This window comes from Pseudophryne corroboree, chromosome 6 (genome assembly GCF_028390025.1).
Source record: "Pseudophryne corroboree isolate aPseCor3 chromosome 6, aPseCor3.hap2, whole genome shotgun sequence".
NCBI classification, from domain to species: Eukaryota; Metazoa; Chordata; class Amphibia; order Anura; family Myobatrachidae; genus Pseudophryne; species Pseudophryne corroboree.
This window is the reverse complement of record NC_086449.1, coordinates 689,583,873-689,606,959: the sequence shown is the minus strand read 5'-3', so window position 1 is coordinate 689,606,959 and position 23,087 is coordinate 689,583,873. Positions and strand designations below refer to the sequence as shown.

At 46.8% G+C, this 23,087-nt stretch overlaps 1 protein-coding gene across 4 annotated transcripts in view; it reads left to right on the top strand.

Annotated features, from left to right (window-relative positions):
- The first annotated feature begins 202 nt into the window (after positions 1 to 202).
- Positions 203 to 23,087, top strand: part of LOC134933242 (lymphocyte cytosolic protein 2-like) — an 881,523-nt gene continuing 858,638 nt past the window's right edge. For all 4 annotated transcript variants that reach the window (XM_063928300.1, XM_063928301.1, XM_063928302.1 and 1 more), the window contains exons 1-2: positions 203 to 494; positions 589 to 651. In XM_063928300.1, coding sequence (XP_063784370.1) covers positions 417 to 494; positions 589 to 651 — 141 coding nt within the window. In that variant the 5' untranslated portion in view covers positions 203 to 416. The remainder of the gene's footprint in view (positions 495 to 588; positions 652 to 23,087) is intronic.

Below are 23,087 nucleotides of genomic sequence, written 5' to 3'. Positions count from 1 at the left end.
TGTGTGTGTGTGTGTGTGTGTGTGTGTGTGTGTGTGTGTGTGTGTGTGTGTGTGTGTTTAAAGGAACCTGCACTATCCCTATTGACTGCAGTTAATTTAACTGTATCATGCTTCATATAAGGAAGTGGTAAAGGAAATGTGTTGACTTTTCTGAGAAGTGGGCGCCAGTACTTTGGGGGAAGGTGTCAGTCTTGTGGAAGATGTTTCAGCATTCGGCTGTGTATTAGGAGAGGTTCAATACCATACTGTATGTCCAACTAAATGACCTGGGCAACGCCGATGACTGATAAATCCTAAGGATCTCTTTTGCCTTTTGCAGTTTGCGCTTCTTACACTAATACTCTCTCTAATATACCTGGATCATAGATTTTTTTCTGTTATGAGCTGAATTGTTCACTTGTTCCCTTAACAAAGCAATGGATTTTCGAAAGGTTCCATCTTGCACTGAAGTGAGCTCTTGGGGTCCTGATACGCTCATCGATTATTTTAAAATGGTAAGTCTTACATCTTTGTGCTGCGATCATGTTTTTAAGCAATTCATATATATCAATAACCCTAAAATATATATATATTTTTTTTTATATTTAGTGCAACCTCAAAGATTGTCAAAAACTCATCAAAAAGCAAGGGATTACTGGGAAAAGGTTTTTGGTAAGCTTGTACATCTGCATTGTAAATGCTGTTTGTGAGGATAAGTGCTAATCTAAGGTTCAGACTTTTTGAAGGAAAGAAAATATAGGGGTTTATGTATCAAAGCTTGGAGAGAGATAAAGTACCAACCAATCAGCTTCTAAATGCCATGTTACAGGCTGTGTTTGAAAATGACAGGAGCTGATTGGTTGGTACTTTATCTCTCTCCACTTCATCTCTCTCCAAGCTTTGATAAATCTGCCCCATAGTGTTCTTGTGAAATCTGTTGTTCATTTGGTCAAGTTTCAGTAACTATTTAATGCCTCATTTACATCTATGTAAAATTGCCATGTAATGATGTAAGCATTGCATCTTAAATAATGTTGGGAAGGTGTAAATGCTGCTGTGTTGTCTCTAAAGGTGCATTACGCACTGTACGTTTTTGCCCAGCGTGTATGAACAGTGATGATCGCTGACATCGCTGGGCTGAAAAGCGCTCAGTGCATACACACTGAGCGCTTTTCCCCCCTGCCCAGCGATGTCAGCGGGGGCGAGCGGCTTTCCACAGTAGGACGCTATGGAAAGCCGCTCACCCCACCATTCATCTACTGGTAATACCAGTAGATGAACGGCGGCCGCCAGCGATGAAGCGGGAGCACGCATTAGCGCTCACCGCTCATCGCTTGCTCATACACACTGGGCGGTTTTGAGCTGAAAGCAGCTCAACACACCAAAAGTGACCTGATCTCAGCTCAAAATCGCCCAGTGTGTATTAGAGATGAGCGGGTTCGGTTCCTCGGAAACCGAACCCGCCCGAACTTCATGTTTTTTTACACGGGTCCGAGCGACTCGGATCTTCCCGCCTTGCTCGGTTAACCCGAGCGCGCCCGAACGTCATCATCCCGCTGTCGGATTCTCGCGAGGCTCGGATTCTATCGCGAGACTCGGATTCTATATAAGGAGCCGCGCGTCGCCGCCATTTTCACACGTGCATTGAGATTCATAGGGAGAGGACGTGGCTGGCGTCCTCTCCGTTTAGAGAAGAGAGTGAGACAGTAGAGAGAGACACAGTAGTAGTAATTTTGGGGAGCATTATTAGGAGGAGTACTACTATACTACTACTACTTGCTGAAGTGATATAGATTAGATAGTGTGACTGTATTAATTATCTGACTTGTGGGGGAGACACTGACAGTGGGGAGCAGTTAGAGTCTGAGAGCAGGACTCAGGACGGAGTACATATAACGTACAGTGCACACTTTTGCTGCCAGAGTCAGTGCCACACTGCCATTGTGACCACACTGACCACCAGACCAGTATAATATATTTTGTGATTGTCTGCTTAGGAGTACTACTTGCAAGTTGCTGATAGTGTGACCAGTGACCTGACCACCAGTTTAATAATCAATCACCACCAGTTTAATATATATATATATATATATATATATAATTGTATATAATATATATATATAATATTGTATACCACCTACCCGTGGTTTTTTTTTTTCATTCTTCTTTATACATACTACTATAGTAGCTTACTGTAGCAGTCTGCGGTGCTGCTGAGCTGACAGTGTCCAGCAGGTCCGTCATCAGTCATTACATAATAAATATACATACCTGTCCGGCTGCAGTACTAGTGATATTATATTGATTTCATCTCATTATCATCCAGTCTATATTAGCAGCAGACACAGTACGTTAGTCCACGGCTGTAGCTACCTCTGTGTCGGCACTCGGCAGTCCATCCATAATTGTATACCACCTCCCCGTGGTTTTTTTCTTTTCTTTCTTCTTTGTACATACTACTATAGTATAGTAGCTTACTGTAGCAGTCTGCGGTGCTGCTGAGCTGACAGTGTCCAGCAGGTCCGTCATCAGTCATTACATAATAAATATACATACCTGTCCGGCTGCAGTACTAGTGATATTATATTGATTTCATCTCATTATCATCCAGTCTATATTAGCAGCAGACACAGTACGGTAGTCCACGGCTGTAGCTACCTCTGTGTCGGCACTCGGCAGTCCATCCATAATTGTATACCACCTCCCCGTGGTTTTTTTTTTCTTTCTTCTTTTTACATACTACTATAGTATAGTAGCTTACTGTAGCAGTCTGCGGTGCTGCTGAGCTGACAGTGTCCAGCAGGTCCGTCATCAGTCATTACATAATAAATATACATACCTGTCCGGCTGCAGTACTAGTGATATTATATTGATTTCATCTCATTATCATCCAGTCTATATTAGCAGCAGACACAGTACGTTAGTCCACGGCTGTAGCTACCTCTGTGTCGGCACTCGGCAGTCCATCCATAAGTATACTAGTATCCATCCATCTCCATTGTTTACCTGAGGTGCCTTTTAGTTGTGCCTATTAAAATATGGAGAACAAAAATGTTGAGGTTCCAAAATTAGGGAAAGATCCACTTCCACCTCGTGCTGAAGCTGCTGCCACTAGTCATGGCCGAGACGATGAAATACCAGCAACATCGTCTGCCAAGGCCGATGCCCAATGTCATAGTACAGAGCATGTAAAATCCAAAACACCAAATATCAGTAAAAAAAGGACTCCAAAACCTAAAATAAAATTGTCGGAGGAGAAGCGTAAACTTGCCAATATGCCATTTACCACACGGAGTGGCAAGGAACGGCTGAGGCCCTGGCCTATGATCATGGCTAGTGGTTCAGCTTCACATGAGGATGGAAGCACTCAGCCTCTCGCTAGAAAAATGAAAAGACTCAAGCTGGCAAAAGCACCGCAAAGAACTGTGCGTTCTTCCAAATCCCAAATCCACAAGGAGAGTCCAATTGTGTCGGTTGCGATGCCTGACCTTCCCAACACTGGACGTGAAGAGCATGCGCCTTCCACCATTTGCACGCCCCCTGCAAGTGCTGGAAGGAGCACCCGCAGTCCAGTTCCTGATAGTCAGATTGAAGATGTCAGTGTTGAAGTACACCAGGATGAGGAGGATATGGGTGTTGCTGGCGCTGGGGAGGAAATTGACCAGGAGGATTCTGATGGTGAGGTGGTTTGTTTAAGTCAGGCACCCGGGGAGACACCTGTTGTCCGTGGGAGGAATATGGCCGTTGACATGCCAGGGAACTAGACAATTTATTGAGGTACTGTGTCCCCGGTACCAAATACCATCTAGGTTCCATTTCTCTAGGCAGGCGATACCGAAAATGTACACAGACCTCAGAAAAAGAGTCACCAGTGTCCTAAAAAATGCAGCTGTACCCAATGTCCACTTAACCACGGACATGTGGACAAGTGGAGCAGGGCAGGGTCAGGACTATATGACTGTGACAGCCCACTGGGTAGATGTATGGACTCCCGCCGCAAGAACAGCAGCGGCGGCACCAGTAGCAGCATCTCGCAAACGCCAACTCTTTCCTAGGCAGGCTACGCTTTGTATCACCGCTTTCCAGAATACGCACACAGCTGAAAACCTCTTACGGCAACTGAGGAAGATCATCGCAGAATGGCTTACCCCAATTGGACTCTCCTGTGGATTTGTGGCATCGGACAACGCCAGCAATATTGTGTGTGCATTAAATATGGGCAAATTCCAGCACGTCCCATGTTTTGCACATACCTTGAATTTGGTGGTGCAGAATTTTTAAAAAAACGACAGGGGCGTGCAAGAGATGCTGTCGGTGGCCAGAAGAATTGCGGGACACTTTCGGCGTACAGGCACCACGTACAGAAAACTGGAGCACCACCAAAAACGCCTGAACCTGCCCTGCCATCATCTGAAGCAAGAAGTGGTAACGAGGTGGAATTCAACCCTCTATATGCTTCAGAGGTTGGAGGAGCAGCAAAAGGCCATTCAAGCCTATACAATTGAGCACGATATAGGAGGTGGAATGTACCTGTCTCAAGCGCAGTGGAGAATGATTTCAACGTTGTGCAAGGTTCTGCAACCTTTTGAACTTGCCACACGTGAAGTCAGTTCAGACACTGCCAGCCTGAGTCAGGTCATTCCCCTCATCAGGCTTTTGCAGAAGAAGCTGGAGGCATTGAAGAAGGAGCTAAAAGGGAGCGATTCCGCTAGGCATGTGGGACTTGTGGATGCAGCCCTTAATTCGCTTAACAAGGATTCACGGGTGGTCAATCTGTTGAAATCAGAGCACTACATTTTGGCCACCGTGCTCGATCCTAGATTTAAAACCTACCTTGGATCTCTCTTTCCGGCAGACACAAGTCTGCTGGGGTTCAAAGACCTGCTGGTGACAAAATTGTCAAGTCAAGCGGAACGCGACCTGTCAACATCTCCTCCTTCACATTCTCCCGCAACTGGGGGTGCGAGGAAAAGGCTCAGAATTCCGAGCCCACCCGCTGGCGGTGATGCAGGGCAGTCTGGAGCGACTGCTGATGCTGACATCTGGTCCGGACTGAAGGACCTGACAACGATTACGGACATGTCGTCTACTGTCACTGCATATGATTCTGTCACCATTGAAAGAATGGTGGAGGATTATATGAGTGACCGCATCCAAGTAGGCACGTCAGACAGTCCGTACTTATACTGGCAGGAAAAAGAGGCAATTTGGAGGCCCTTGCACAAACTGGCTTTATTCTACCTAAGTTGCCCTTCCACAAGTGTGTACTCCGAAAGAGTGTTTAGTGCCGCCGCTCACCTTGTCAGCAATCGGCGTACGAGGTTACTTCCAGAAAATGTGGAGAAGATGATGTTCATTAAAATGAATTATAATCAATTCCTCCGTGGAGACATTGACCAGCAGCAATTGCCTCCACAAAGTACACAGGGAGCTGAGATGGTGGATTCCAGTGGGGACGAATTGATAATCTGTGAGGAGCGGGATGTACACGGTGATATATCGGAGGATGATGATGAGGTGACATCTTGCCTCTGTAGAGCCAGTTTGTGCAAGGAGAGATTAATTGCTTCTTTTTCGGTGGGGGTCCAAACCAACCCGTCATTTCAGTCACAGTTGTGTGGCAGACCCTGTCACTGAAATGATGGGTTGGTTAAAGTGTGCATGTCCTGTTTATACAACATAAGGGTGGGTGGGAGGGCCCAAGGACAATTCCATCTTGCACCTCTTTTTTCTTTCATTTTTATTTGCGTCATGTGCTGTTTGGGGAGTGTTTTTTGGAAGGGCCATCCTGCGTGACACTGCAGTGCCACTCCTAGATGGGCCAGGTGTTTGTGTCGGCCACTAGGTTCGCTTAGCTTACTCACACAGCTACCTCATTGCGCCTCTTTTTTTCTTTGCGTCATGTGCTGTTTGGGGAGTGTTTTTTGGAAGGGCCATCCTGCGTGACACTGCAGTGCCACTCCTAGATGGGCCAGGTGTTTGTGTCGGCCACTAGGGTCGCTTAGCTTACTCACACAGCTACCTCATTGCGCCTCTTTTTTTCTTTGCGTCATGTGCTGTTTGGGGAGTGTTTTTTGGAAGGGCCATCCTGCGTGACACTGCAGTGCCACTCCTAGATGGGCCATGTGTTTGTGTCGGCCACTAGGGTCGCTTAGCTTACTCACACAGCTACCTCATTGCGCCTCTTTTTTTCTTTGCGTCATGTGCTGTTTGGGGAGTGTTTTTTGGAAGGGCCATCCTGCGTGACACTGCAGTGCCACTCCTAGATGGGCCAGGTGTTTGTGTCGGCCACTAGGGTCGCTTAGCTTACTCACACAGCTACCTCATTGCGCCTCTTTTTTTCTTTGCGTCATGTGCTGTTTGGGGAGGGTTTTTTGGAAGGGACATCCTGCGTGACATTGCAGTGCCACTCCTAGATGGGCCAGGTGTTTGTGTCGGCCACTAGGGTCGCTAATCTTACTCACACAGCTACCTCATTGCGCCTCTTTTTTTCTTTGCGTCATGTGCTGTTTGGGGAGTGTTTTTTGGAAGGGCCATCCTGCGTGACACTGCAGTGCCACTCCTAGATGGGCCAGGTGTTTGTGTCGGCCACTAGGGTCGCTTAGCTTACTCACACAGCTACCTCATTGCGCCTCTTTTTTTCTTTGCGTCATGTGCTGTTTGGGGATGGTTTTTTGGAAGGGACATCCTGCGTGACACTGCAGTGCCACTCCTAGATGGGCCAGGTGTTTGTGTCGGCCACTAGGGTCGCTTAGCTTACTCACACAGCTACCTCATTGCGCCTCTTTTTTTCTTTGCGTCATGTGCTGTTTGGGGAGTGTTTTTTGGAAGGGCCATCCTGCGTGACACTGCAGTGCCACTCCTAGATGGGCCATGTGTTTGTGTCGGCCACTAGGGTCGCTTAGCTTACTCACACAGCTACCTCATTGCGCCTCTTTTTTTCTTTGCGTCATGTGCTGTTTGGGGAGTGTTTTTTGGAAGGGCCATCCTGCGTGACACTGCAGTGCCACTCCTAGATGGGCCAGGTGTTTGTGTCGGCCACTAGGGTCGCTTAGCTTACTCACACAGCTACCTCATTGCGCCTCTTTTTTTCTTTGCGTCATGTGCTGTTTGGGGAGGGTTTTTTGGAAGGGACATCCTGCGTGACACTGCAGTGCCACTCCTAGATGGGCCAGGTGTTTGTGTCGGCCACTAGGGTCGCTTAGCTTACTCACACAGCTACCTCATTGCGCCTCTTTTTTTCTTTGCGTCATGTGCTGTTTGGGGAGTGTTTTTTGGAAGGGCCATCCTGCGTGACACTGCAGTGCCACTCCTAGATGGGCCAGGTGTTTGTGTCGGCCACTAGGGTCGCTTAGCTTACTCACACAGCTACCTCATTGCGCCTCTTTTTTTCTTTGCGTCATGTGCTGTTTGGGGAGGGTTTTTTGGAAGGGACATCCTGCGTGACACTGCAGTGCCACTCCTAGATGGGCCAGGTGTTTGTGTCGGCCACTGGGGTCGCTTAGCTTAGTCATCCAGCGACCTCGGTGCAAATTTTAGGACTAAAAATAATATTGTGAGGTGTGAGGTATTCAGAATAGACTGAAAATGAGTGTAAATTATGGTTTTTGAGGTTAATAATACTTTGGGATCAAAATGACCCCCAAATTCTATGATTTAAGCTGTTTTTTTAGTGTTTTTTGAAAAAAACACCCGAATCCAAAACACACCCGAATCCGACAAAAAAAAAATCGGTGAGGTTTTGCCAAAACGCGGTCGAACCCAAAACACGGCCGCGGAACCGAACCCAAATCCAAAACACAAAACCCGAAAAATTTCCGGTGCACATCTCTAGTGTGTATGGGCCTTAAATCTTTCTGTATAAGATGAATATGATACAGTGGCTGCAGTTGTTGTTGACTTTATTGCAACTCAGAGGAGAAGAGTGTCCTACATCCCCAGAAATTTTACATTTATAATATACATTGATTTGTATACACAAAGATGACTGAGCAATGTCAGAAGGATGGAGTATAAGGGATTCTGGATTTAAAAATGCTTGATCCCGGGATTGAGTTTGTCAATTAATATATTATATGATTCACTGACTCCCCCAGGCTGGCACAGGCAGCAGCAATCAGTAGACACTGTGACACACAGCAGCACAGTTTAGGATCAGAAGTTAAGGTGCATACACACTGTGAGATACTGACTACTGTATCTCCGATTGTGACTTTGCGATTTCCCCTGAACTCCCTGGAGCCCTGAACCACCGATACTGACTATGTTTACTTGAGATTTTGACTATGTGAGACTTTGACTAAGTGACAATTTTGACTATACTATATGTACTAGATTGTACACAATATAATTATGATTGACTTGCCTGCACAGTCTATCTTTTCTTGCGATATCGACCCCACGGGAGCGTGCATCGGTATTGCAAGCTGTGTACACACGGTGCAATTTGTACTAACTTTCCTTACGATTTTGACTATATAGGCATCTGGCAGAGCAGCAGCAGCAGAGCTCAGGCACTGTGTCACTCACACTGGGCATGTGGCACTGGTAGCAGCAGGAACTCCCTCTCTTCCCCGACCCAGTACATTCTAATCCCCCCCCATCGCCCCGAGTCCTGACTGCAAGTTCCTGCCAGGAGTCTGCTCCTCCAATTATGCTCCTCTCTACGGCTGCCTGGTTCCCACTGTGATGTGAGAGAGACCGTGTAAGAGTCACACACGCTATACCCGTGGCCGCCCCACCAAGCAGATTGTCACACACGGTGTGCTGTTGCAGTGCACACAGGCTGAGTGACAGACATCATGTGCCCCGTGGCTGCAGCAGACAGTCCTCCTCTGCTTATGACTTAAGCGTGGTGCGGCGGGTGCGGCTGGCGTTGGGCTGTGCAGCATGACTTCTGACATCACGCTGTGCACAGCCTGGGGCATAGGCAGCTGGGCAGTGTCTGAGCCATCTGCTGCAGGTGCTTAGTGATGCCCTGCATTAAAAAAATAGAAAACAAAATTTCAAAAAGTGCATGCGCTAATAACGAAACCCTGGGATTGGAGGCTCCAATCCCAGGATTCAAATACCAAAAATATTTTGTCCAAATTCCGGGTTCCCAGTAATCCTAAGATTAGCCTCCCTAGTCCTTAATGATCAGCCACAAGCAGAGATAAGACAACACAGCCCACATTAGGGAATACACTGTTTCCTTTACAATTTGCCTCACTTGATGCAGGTACTGTAAAAAATACATTTATTACTTAGGGGCAAATTTCTGGCGATCCATGACCCCTACTTCCTCCAGCACCCAGGGATAGGTTATCTGGGAGGGCAGCTGGTCATCGGATTCTGTGCTCTGCTGTGATCCCCTAGTCTGTAAAGGGAGCTGCCGCTTCACAGCATCAGTTTACTGCACCGGGGTCACAGCAGCAGCACAGAGATCCGACTAGCTGCCCCCACGATCACCAATCACCGGTTCCTGGGTACTGGTAAGTATTATTATTATTATTTTTTTAATTATTTTTATTTTTTTTACACAGTGATCAGCCTGTGTGTCTATCGGACACACATGGCTGATCACACTGACCAGATCCCAGCACAGTTTTCACTGCTAGCAGGCAGAGAAAGCTGTGCAGGAGCAGGGGAACTGTGATAATGCTATCTGCAGATAGGGATATTATCACAGGACTTCCTACTGTGTTTTTTTACATTTTTGTTTTTAGTACATTCGGACAGATCTCATTTCCCATGGGAAGTACGATCTGGAATGCAAATTAAAGGGCTTGGGGGGTCATTCCGAGTTGTTCGCTCGCAAGCTGCTTTTAGCAGCTTTGCACACGCTAAGCCACCGCCTACTGGGAGTGAATCTTAGCATAGTAAAAGTGCGAACAAAAGATTCTCAAAATTGCGATTACACACCTCTTAGTAGTTTCTGAGTAGCTTCAAACTTACTCGGCATCTGCGATCAGTTCAGTGCTTGTCGTTCCTGGTTTGACGTCACAAACACACCCAGCGTTCGCCCAGACACTCCTCCGTTTCTCCAGCCACTCCCGCGTTTTTCCCAGAAACTGTAGCGTTTTTTCGCACACACCCATAAAACGGTCAGTTTCCGCCCAGAAACACCCACTTCCTGTCAATCACATTACGATCACCAGAACGAAGAAAAAACCGTGAGTAAAATTCCTAACTGCATAGCAAATTTACTTGGCGCAGTCGCACTGCGGATATTGCGCATGCGCATTCACGACTAATCGCTCTGTTGCGGAAAAAAATAACGAGCGAACAACTCGGAATGACCCTCTTGGAGAAGAATTTTGCTAATTTTCCTCCAATTGTCATTTACTACATTCCTGTGATTCTAAAATAATGTGAAAAGGGTGTGAAAAATACCCCTTTTCACATTAGTAAATTTAGTAAAAATAATGTAAATAAATATTCCCGTTAGATATGATACTTAACACAAGTGTATTACAGATCTGAATACTGGCCCTCATTCCGAGTTGTTCGCTCGGTATTTTTCATCGCATCGCAGTGAAAATCCGCTTAGTACGCATGCGCAATGTTCGCACTGCGACTGCGCCAAGTAACTTTACTATGAAGAAAGTATTTTTACTCACGGCTTTTTCTTCGCTCCGGCGATCGTAATGTGATTGACAGGAAATGGGTGTTACTGGGCGGAAACACGGCGTTTCAGGGGCGTGTGGCTGAAAACGCTACCGTTTCCGGAAAAAACGCAGGAGTGGCCGGAGAAACGGTGGGAGTGCCTGGGCGAACGCTGGGTGTGTTTGTGACGTCAACCAGGAACGACAAGCACTGAAATGATCGCACAGGCAGAGTAAGTCTGGAGCTACTCTGAAACTGCTAAGTAGTTAGTAATCGCAATATTGCGAATACATCGGTCGCAATTTTAAGAAGCTAAGATTCACTCCCAGTAGGCGGCGGCTTAGCGTGTGTAACTCTGCTAAATTCGCCTTGCGACCGATCAACTCGGAATGAGGGCCACTAATCTTTGCATATAACAGAGAACCTATATTAGTTCAGGCCTTTGCTTCACCAATCACCTGGTCGAGTTTCCGTCCCTAAACATAGCCCAAGCTTTAGACCTTATCTAACAGGTAAGCCTGAATAGCCTGCCAAATCCTGAGTACAGATGGAGCCGCACTTATCTTACTCCCCCTAGTTGCAGGCGTGCACTCCCGGCGTGACTAGGTGATCCGTCCGCCTAGTCACGCCGGGAGTGCACAGAACTGCTTCCCATTGTAAGCGTCTCTGTCTGTGCGCACATGCCCGTCCAGATGGAGACGCTCACAGCGTCTCCGTGCGCCCAGGCGTGCACGCCTAGTCAGAATCTAGGGCTTCTGTCTACATTATTTACCAAAGCTCTGCTGGTAATAGCCTCCTGCAATGTTTCACCAGGTAAAGCCTGGAGAAGCCTATTTAACATGGATTGCTGGGGATATCCACAGGAAAAAGTACATTATTAAAATAAAGCATTTTATTATTATTTTTTCTTTTGTTGTTTTTTTTTTTAAATGTTTAACTGTTTCCTAAAAGATAAACTTATTTCTTTTTTTATTATTGAATCTGGAGCTGGAACCCTGAGCCTGTGCTTCCAGCTCCAGTGCACAATTGGAAGCCAGAAAAGCAATCTTACGCTTGAGCCTAGACTACTGGCTGGCTTGGTGAGCAGTACAACTAGTGTCACCGCTGCCAGCCAGTGATGCCAGGCCTCTGCTGCTGGGGTGACTAGTATGTGTGTATATTTATTAGAGATGAGCGCCTGAAATTTTTCGGGTTTTGTGTTTTGGTTTTGGGTTCGGTTCCGCGGCCGTGTTTTGGGTTCGAACGCGTTTTGGCAAAACCTCACCAAATTATTTTTGTCGGATTCGGGTGTGTTTTGGATTCGGGTGTTTTTTTCAAAAAACCCTAAAAAACAGCTTAAATCATAGAATTTGGGGGTAATTTTGATCCCAAAGTATTATTAACCTCAAAAAACATAATTTACACTCATTTTCAGCCTATTCTGAACACATCACACCTCACAATATTATTTTTAGTCCTAAAATTTGCACCGAGGTCGCTGTGTGAGTAAGATAAGCGACCCTAGTGGCCGACACAAACACCGGGCCCATCTAGGAGTGGCACTGCAGTGTCACGCAGGATGTCCCTTCCAAAAAACCCTCCCCAAACAGCACATGACGCAAAGAAAAAAAGAGGCGCAATGAGGTAGCTGACTGTGTGAGAAAGATAAGCGACCCTAGTGGCCGACACAAACACCGGGCCCATCTAGGAGTGGCACTGCAGTGTCACGCAGGATGTCCCTTCCAAAAAACCCTCCCCAAACAGCACATGACGCAAAGAAAAAAAGAGGCGCAATGAGGTAGCTGTGTGAGAAAGATAAGCGACCCTAGTGGCCGACACAAACACCGGGCCCATCTAGGAGTGGCACTGCAGTGTCACGCAGGATGTCCCTTCCAAAAAACCCTCCCCAAACAGCACATGACGCAAAGAAAAAAAGAGGCGCAATGAGGTAGCTGTGTGAGTAAGATTAGCGACCCTAGTGGCCGACACAAACACCGGGCCCATCTAGGAGTGGCACTGCAGTGTCACGCAGGATGGCCCTTCCAAAAAACCCTCCCCAAACAGCACATGACGCAAAGAAAAAAAGAGGCGCAATGAGGTAGCTGACTGTGTGAGTAAGATTAGCGACCCTAGTGGCCGACACAAACACCGGGCACATCTAGGAGTGGCACTGCAGTGTCACGCAGGATGTCCCTTCCAAAAAAACCTCCCCAAACAGCACATGACGCAAAGAAAAAAAGAGGCGCAATGAGGTAGCTGTGTGAGTAAGATTAGCGACCCTAGTGGCCGACACAAACACCGGGCCCATCTAGGAGTGGCACTGCAGTGTCACGCAGGATGTCCCTTCCAAAAAACCCTCCCCAATCAGCACATGATGCAAAGAAAAAGAAAAGAAAAAAGAGGTGCAAGATGGAATTATCCTTGGGCCCTCCCACCCACCCTTATGTTGTATAAACAAAACAGGACATGCACACTTTAACCAACCCATCATTTCAGTGACAGGGTCTGCCACACGACTGTGACTGATATGACGGGTTGGTTTGGACCCCCCCCCAAAAAAGAAGCAATTAATCTCTCCTTGCACAAACTGGCTCTACAGAGGCAAGATGTCCACCTCATCTTCACCCTCCGATATATCACCGTGTACATCCCCCTCCTCACAGATTATCAATTCGTCCCCACTGGAATCCACCATCTCAGCTCCCTGTGTACTTTGTGGAGGCAATTGCTGCTGGTCAATGTCTCCGCGGAGGAATTGATTATAATTCATTTTAATGAACATCATCTTCTCCACATTTTCTGGATGTAACCTCGTACGCCGATTGCTGACAAGGTGAGCGGCGGCACTAAACACTCTTTCGGAGTACACACTTGTGGGAGGGCAACTTAGGTAGAATAAAGCCAGTTTGTGCAAGGGCCTCCAAATTGCCTCTTTTTCCTGCCAGTATAAGTACGGACTGTGTGACGTGCCTACTTGGATGCGGTCACTCATATAATCCTCCACCATTCTATCAATGTTGAGAGAATCATATGCAGTGACAGTAGACGACATGTCCGTAATCGTTGTCAGGTCCTTCAGTCCGGACCAGATGTCAGCATCAGCAGTCGCTCCAGACTGCCCTGCATCACCGCCAGCGGCTGGGCTCGGAATTCTGAGCCTTTTCCTCGCACCCCCAGTTGCGGGAGAATGTGAAGGAGGAGATGTTGACAGGTCGCGTTCCGCTTGACTTGACAATTTTGTCACCAGCAGGTCTTTCAACCCCAGCAGACCTGTGTCTGCCGGAAAGAGAGATCCAAGGTAGGCTTTAAATCTAGGATCGAGCACGGTGGCCAAAATGTAGTGCTCTGATTTCAACAGATTGACCACCCGTGAATCCTTGTTAAGCGAATTAAGGGCTGCATCCACAAGTCCCACATGCCTAGCGGAATCGCTCCGTGTTAGCTCCTTCTTCAATGCCTCCAGCTTCTTCTGCAAAAGCCTGATGAGGGGAATGACCTGACTCAGGCTGGCAGTGTCTGAACTGACTTCACGTGTGGCAAGTTCAAAGGGCATCAGAACCTTGCACAACGTTGAAATCATTCTCCACTGCACTTGAGACAGGTGCATTCCATCTCCTATATCGTGCTCAATTGTATAGGCTTGAATGGCCTTTTGCTGCTCCTCCAACCTCTGAAGCATATAGAGGGTTGAATTCCACCTCGTTACCACTTCTTGCTTCAGATGATGGCAGGGCAGGTTCAGTAGTTTTTGGTGGTGCTCCAGTCTTCTGTACGTGGTGCCTGTACGCCGAAAGTGTCCCGCAATTTTTCTGGCCACCGACAGCATCTCTTGCACGCCCCTGTCGTTTTTTTAAAAATTCTGCACCACCAAATTCAAGGTATGTGCAAAACATGGGACGTGCTGGAATTTGCCCATATTTAATGCACACACAATATTGCTGGCGTTGTCCGATGCCACAAATCCACAGGAGAGTCCAATTGGGGTAAGCCATTCCGCGATGATCTTCCTCAGTTGCCGTAAGAGGTTTTCAGCTGTGTGCGTATTCTGGAAAGCGGTGATACAAAGCGTAGCCTGCCTAGGAAAGAGTTGGCGTTTGCGAGATGCTGCTACTGGTGCCGCCGCTGCTGTTCTTGCGGCGGGAGTCCATACATCTACCCAGTGGGCTGTCACAGTCATATAGTCCTGACCCTGCCCTGCTCCACTTGTCCACATGTCCGTGGTTAAGTGGACATTGGGTACAACTGCATTTTTTAGGACACTGGTGAGTCTTTTTCTGACGTCCGTGTACATTCTCGGTATCGCCTGCCTAGAGAAGTGGAACCTAGATGGTATTTGGTAACGGGGGCACACTGCCTCAATAAATTGTCTAGTTCCCTGTGAACTAACGGCGGATACCGGACGCACGTCTAACACCAACATAGTTGTCAAGGACTCAGTTATCCGCTTTGCAGTAGGATGACTGCTGTGATATTTCATCTTCCTCGCAAAGGACTGTTGAACAGTCAATTGCTTACTGGAAGTAGTACAAGTGGGCTTACGACTTCCCCTCTGGGATGACCATCGACTCCCAGCGGCAACAACAGCAGCGCCAGCAGCAGTAGGCGTTACACGCAAGGATGCATCGGAGGAATCCCAGGCAGGAAAGGACTCGTCAGACTTGCCAGTGACATGGCCTGCAGGACTATTGGCATTCCTGGGGAAGGAGGAAATTGACACTGAGGGAGTTGGTGGGGTGGTTTGCGTGAGCTTGGTTACAAGAGGAAGGGATTTACTGGTCAGTGGACTGCTTCCGCTGTCACCCAAAGTTTTTGAACTTGTCACTGACTTATTATGAATGCGCTGCAGGTGACGTATAAGGGAGGATGTTCCGAGGTGGTTAACGTCCTTACCCCTACTTATTACAGCTTGACAAAGGGAACACACGGCTTGACACCTGTTGTCCGCATTTCTGGTGAAATACCTCCACACCGAAGAGCTGATTTTTTTGGTATTTTCACCTGGCATGTCAACGGCCATATTCCTCCCACGGACAACAGGTGTCTCCCCGGGTGCCTGACTTAAACAAACCACCTCACCATCAGAATCCTCCTGGTCAATTTCCTCCCCAGCGCCAGCAACACCCATATCCTCCTCATCCTGGTGTACTTCAACACTGACATCTTCAATCTGACTATCAGGAACTGGACTGCGGGTGCTCCTTCCAGCACTTGCAGGGGGCATGCAAATAGTGGAAGGCGCATGCTCTTCACGTCCAGTGTTGGGAAGGTCAGGCATCGCAAACGACACAATTGGACTCTCCTTGTGGATTTGGGATTTCAAAGAACGCACAGTTCTTTGCGGTGCTTTTGCCAGCTTGAGTCTTTTCAGTTTTCTAGCGAGAGGCTGAGTGCTTCCATCCTCATGTGAAGCTGAACCACTAGCCATGAACATAGGCCAGGGCCTCAGCCGTTCCTTGCCACTCCGTGTGGTAAATGGCATATTGGCAAGTTTACGCTTCTCCTCCGACAATTTTATTTTAGGTTTTGGAGTCCTTTTTTTTCTGATATTTGGTGTTTTGGATTTGACATGCTCTGTACTATGACATTGGGCATCGGCCTTGGCAGACGACGTTGCTGGCATTTCATCGTCTCGGCCATGACTAGTGGCAGCAGCTTCAGCACGAGGTGGAAGTGGATCTTGATCTTTCCCTAATTTTGGAACCTCAACTTTTTTGTTCTCCATATTTTATAGGCAGAACTAAAAGGCACCTCAGGTAAACAATGGAGATGGATGGATTGGATAGTTTACTAGTATACAATTATGGACGGACTGCCACGGTTAGGTGGTATAAAAAAACCACGGTTAGGTGGTATATATTATAATAATAATACAATTATGGATGGACGGACTGCCTGCCGACTGCCGACACAGAGGTAGCCACAGCCGTGAACTACCGCACTGTACACTGGTTGATAAAGAGATAGTAGTATACTCGTAACAACTAGTATGACACTATGACGACGGTATAAAGAATGGAAAAAAAACCACGGTTAGGTGGTATATATTATAATAATAATACAATTATGGATGGACGGACTGCCTGCCGACTGCCGACACAGAGGTAGCCACAGCCGTGAACTACCGCACTGTACACTGGTTGATAAAGAGATAGTAGTATACTCGTAACAACTAGTATGACACTATGACGACGGTATAAAGAATGAAAAAAAAACCACGGTTAGGTGGTATATATTATAATAATAATACAATTATGGATGGACGGACTGCCTGCCGACTGCCGACACAGAGGTAGCCACAGCCGTGAACTACCGCACTGTACACTGGTTGATAAAGAGATAGTAGTATACTCGTAACAACTAGTATGACACTATGACGACGGTATAAAGAATGGAAAAAAAACTACGGTTAGGTGGTATATATTATAATAATAATACAATTATGGATGGACGGACTGCCTGCCGACTGCCGACACAGAGGTAGCCACAGCCGTGAACTACCGCACTGTACACTGGTTGATAAAGAGATAGTAGTATACTCGTAACAACTAGTATGACACTATGACGACGGTATAAAGAATGGAAAAAAAACCACGGTTAGGTGGTATATATTATAATAATAATACAATTATGGATGGACGGACTGCCTGCCGACTGCCGACACAGAGGTAGCCACAGCCGTGAACTACCGCACTGTACACTGGTTGATAAAGAGATAGTAGTATACTCGTAACAACTAGTATGACACTATGACGACGGTATAAAGAATGGAAAAAAAACCACGGTTAGGTGGTATATATTATAATAATAATACAATTATGGATGGACGGACTGCCTGCCGACTGCCGACACAGAGGTAGCCACAGCCGTGAACTACCGCACTGTACACTGGTTGATAAAGAGATAGTAGTATACTCGTAACAACTAGTATGACACTATGACGACGGTATAAAGAATGAAAAAAAAACCACGGTTAGGTGGTATATATTATAATAATAATAATACAATTATGGATGGACGGACTGCCTGCCGACTGCCGACACAGAGGTAGCCACAGCCGTGAACTACCGCACTGTACACTGGTTGATAAAGAGATAGTAGTATACTCGTAACAACTAGTATGACACTATGACGGTATAAAGAATGAAAAAAAAACCACGGTTAGGTGGTATATATTATAATAATAATACAATTATGGATGGACGGACTGCCTGCCGACTGCCGACACAGAGGTAGCCACAGCCGTGAACTACCGCACTGTACACTGGTTGATAAAGAGATAGTAGTATACTCGTAACAACTAGTATGACACTATGACGACGGTATAAAGAATGGAAAAAAAACCACGGTTAGGTGGTATATATTATAATAATAATACAATTATGGATGGACGGACTGCCTGCCGACTGCCGACACAGAGGTAGCCACAGCCGTGAACTACCGCACTGTACACTGGTTGATAAAGAGATAGTAGTATACTCGTAACAACTAGTATGACACTATGACGACGGTATAAAGAAAGAAAAAAAAATACCACGGTTAGGTGGTATATATTGTAATACAATTATGGATGGACGGACTGCCTGCCGAGTTCCGACTGCCGACACAGAGGTAGCCACAGCCGTGAACTACCGCACTGTACTGTGTCTGCTGCTAATATAGACTGGTTGATAAAGAGATAGTATACAATACATACAACAATATACTACTATACTGGTGGTCAGGCACTGGTCACCACTAGTCACACTGGCAGTGGCACTCCTGCAGCAAAAGTGTGCACTGTTTAATTTTAAATTAATATAATATTATGTACTCCTGGGGGCTCCTGCTATAACAACCTGCAGTGCTCCCCAGTCTCCCCCACAATTATTATAAGCTTTGCCTTTTATACATTGATGTGCAGCACACTGGGCTGAGCTGAGTGCACACAGACTGAGTCACACTGTGTGACTGGCTGCTGCTGTGTATCGTTTTTTTTCAGGCAGAGAACGGATATAGCAGAGAACGGATATATATTAAAATAAATAAAAGTTAACTAACAACAACTGCACTGGTCACTGTGGTAAACTCTGTCTGACTCTGCACAATCTCTCTCTCTCTTCTAATCTAATTTCTAATGGAGAGGACGCCAGCCACGTCCTCTCCCTATCAATCTCAATGCACGTGTGAAAATGGCGGCGACGCGCGGCTCCTTATATAGAATCCGAGTCTCGCGAGAATCCGACAGCGTCATGATGACGTTCGGGCGCGCTCGGGTTAACCGAGCAAGGCGGGAGGATCCGAGTCTGCTCGGACCCGTGAAAAAAACATGAAGTTCGTGCGGGTTCGGTTTCAGAGAAACCGAACCCGCTCATCTCTAATATTTATATTGCTGAGATGAGCAGTTACAAATACATTTTGGAGGGGCCTTGATAAATTGACCCCTTAATCTCTAAAATAGTTTTACTCTTAATGGCATAAGACTAAAATGCAAATGCTAATAAAAGGCTGTACTGGACAAGGAGGTTCAGTATTACATGCTTGACATGGGGACTATTCTGTATAATAGGTTTGGGACTATATTACAGTTTATAATGTCAGGGGCGCCGACAACTGTGCTGGGCCGAGGTAACTTGAAGGTGGTCCATGCTAATGCAGGGAGATGTGGCCAACCCCCCTCCTTTAAAACATATTTTGGCTGCAGGCGCTCGATGGGGGTGGGGCATACTTGCCTACGCTCCCTCATTCTGCAGGAGAGTCCCTGAAATAGAAGCAATCTCCCTGACTCCTTGAATAGTCCAGCAATCTCCCTGATTGTACCTTAACCCCATTATGCAGCTGTCACATTCTTGGGGGGGAAATAAATCACAGATACATACATTCAAATGGGAACATCAGTGCCGTTTGTTTCTCGTGGCCACTTACAGTAGAGCCACTCCCCTTGTATAAGCAGTGGTGTTACCAGGGAAAGCAGTAGCATTAGCTGAATTGTAGCTACTGTATCTGTAGCAAGACTTCCCCAGAGGAGCACACTGCTGCAGTACATGGAGTCAGACATACAGTATGGTGCAGCAGGGGTGCGGGGTTATGCATGATCGGTAAAGTTTTGGTGTCCATTTTGGCAAAAGATGCAGCTTTGCTCCATTGTAGGAGCAGGGGATAGGGCTGGAGCGCACTCCTCTCTAATATAAACCAAGGGTGAAAAAACATTTGTTGGTCCTAAGGCCACATTGGAAGATTGTAGTCATTTGAAGGGGTTGCGATAAGATTTTGGATAAGAATGTAAATTATGTACTGCAGCTCAGGAGCGTATTTGCAGTTAAGCAATAACTATTAACATCATTTATGAGTATTCAAAGAAACAGAATTGCGTGGCACACTGTTTAGTGGCAAAAACAGAAAGAATGTGACTATGCCCTTTGTACCACATTTCTTCCTCACCACTTGCCTGTGCCAATTTCCCCAACTCTGTAGCAACACATCTTTTCTTCCATCCCATCCCTGTAGCATAATTCATTAATCTGCTTCACTTCTATATTAACACATTTCCTCACCCCTGTAGTAACACATTCCCCAAATTACCTTTGTAGTTGCACAGTTCTTATCCCTCACATCAGTAGTTTCCCTGTACAACCATAGTAACACATCCCCCTCACTTCTGAAGTAACACGTCTTCCCCATCATCCCATAGAAACACATTCCCCTCACCTCTGCAATAACACGTCTTCCCCATGATCCCATAGGAACACATCCCCTTCACCTCTGTAGTAACACGTCTTCCCCATGATCCCATAGTAACACTTCCCCCTCACCTCTGTAGTAACACGTCTTCCCCATCATCCCATAGTAACACTTCCCCCTCACCTCTGTAGTAACACGTCTTCCCCATCATCCCATAGTAACACATCCCCTCACTTCTGTAGTAACACGTCTTCCCCATGATCCCATAGTAACACTTTCCCCTCACCTCTGTAGTAACACGTCTTCCCCATCATCCCATAGTAGCACTTCCCCCTCACCTCTGTAGTAACACGTCTTCCCCATCATCCCATAGTAACACATCCCCCTCACTTCTGTAGTAACACGTCTTCCCCATGATCCCATAGTAACACTTTCCCCTCACCTCTGTAGTAACATGTCTTCCCCATCATCCCATAGTAGCACTTCCCCCTCACCTCTGTAGTAACACGTCTTCCCCATCATCCCATAGTAACACATCCCCCTCACTTCTGTAGTAACACGTCTTCCCCAAGCTCCCATAGTGACACATCCCCCTCACCTCTGCAATAACACGTCTTCCCCATCATCCCGTAGTAACACATCCCCCTCACTTCTGCAGTATCACGTCTTCCCCATGCTCCCATAGTAACACATCCCCCTCACCTCTGCAATAACACGTCTTCCCCATGATCCCATAGGAACACATCCCCTTCACCTCTGTAGTAACACATCTTCCCCATGATCCCATAGTAACACTTCCCCTCACCTCTGTAGTAACACGTCTTCCCCATGCTCCCATAGTAACACATCCCCCTCACTTCTGCAGTAACAAGTCATCCCCAAGCTCCCATAGTGACATATCCCCCTTACCTCTGCAGTAACACGTCTTCTCCATCATCTCATAGTAACACATCCCCCTCACCTCTGCAGTTACACGTCTTCCCCATGCTCCCATAATGACACATCCCTCTCACCTCTGTAGTAACATGTCTTCCCCATGCTCCCATACTAACACATCCCCCTCACCTCTGCAATAACACGTCTTCCCCATCATCCCATAGTAACACATCCCTCTAATCTCTGTAGTAACACGTCTTCCCCATGCTCTCATATTAACACATCCCCTTCACCTCTGTAGTAAAACGTCTTCCCCATCATCCCATAGTAACACATCCTCCTCACTTCTGCAGTAACACGTCTTCCCCAAGCTCCCATAGTGACACTTCCCCTTCACCTCTGTAGTAAAACGTCTTCCCCATCATCCCATAGTAACACTTCCCCTTCACCTCTGTAGTAACACGTCTTCCCCCATCATCTCATAGTAACACATCCCCCTCACTTCTGCAGTAACACGTCTTCCCCAAGCTCCCATAGTAACACATCCCCTTTACCTCTGCAGTAACACGTCTTCTCCATCATCTCATAGTAACACATCCCCCTCACCTCTGTAGTAACACATCTTCCCCATGCTCCCATAGTGACACATCCACCTCACCTCTGTAGTAAAACGTCTTCCCCATCATCCCATAGTAACACTTCCCCTTCACCTCTGTAGTAACACGTCTTCTCCATCATCTCATAGTAACACATCCCCCTCACCTCTGCAGTAACACGTCTTCCCCATGCTCCCATAATGACACATCCCTCTCACCTCTGTAGTAACATGTCTTCCCCATGCTCCCATAGTAACACATCCCCCTCACCTCTGCAATAACACGTCTTCCCCATCATCCCATAGTAACACATCCCTCTAATCTCTGTAGTAACACGTCTTCCCCATGCTCCCATATTAACACATCCCCTTCACCTCTGTAGTAAAACATCTTCCCCATCATCCCATAGTAACACATCCTCCTCACTTCTGCAGTAACACGTCTTCCCCAAGCTCCCATAGTGACACTTCCCCTTCACCTCTGTAGTAAAACGTCTTCCCCATCATCCCATAGTAACACTTCCCCTTCACCTCTGTAGTAACACGTCTTCCCCATCATCCCATAGTAACACATCCCCCTCACTTCTGCAGTAACACGTCTTCCCCAAGCTCCCATAGTAACACATCCCCTTACCTCTGTAGTAACACGTCTTCCCCATCATCCCATAGTAACACTTCCCCTTCACCTCTGTAGTAACACGTCTTCCCCATCATCTCATAGTAACACATCCCCCTCACCTCTGTATTAACACATCTTCCCCATGCTCCCATAGTGACACTTCCCCTTCACCTCTGTAGTAAAACGTCTTCCCCATCATCCCATAGTAACACTTCCCCTTCACCTCTGTAGTAACACGTCTTCCCCATCATCCCATAGTAACATATCCCCCTCACTTCTGCAGTAACACGTCTTCCCCAAGCTCCCATAGTAACACATCCCCCTTACCTCTGCAGTAACACGTCTTCTCCATCATCTCATAGTAACACATCCCCCTCACCTCTGTAGTAACACATCTTCCCCATGCTCCCATAGTGACACTTCCCTTTCACCTCTGTAGTAAAATGTCTTCCCCATCATCCCATAGTAACACTTCCCCTTCACCTCTGTAGTAACACGTCTTCCCCATCATCCCATAGTAACACATCCCCCTCATTTCTGCAGTAACACGTCTTCCCCAAGCTCCCATAGTAACACATCCCCCTTACCTCTGCAGTAACACGTCTTCCCCATCATCTCATAGTAACACATCCCCCTCACCTCTGCAGTAACACATCTTCCCCATGCTCCCATAGTGACACATCCCCCTCACCTCTGTAGTAACACGTCTTCCCCATGTTTCCATAGTAACACATACCCCTAACCTCTGCAGTAACAAGTCTTCCCCATGCTCCCATAGTAACACATCCCCCTCAC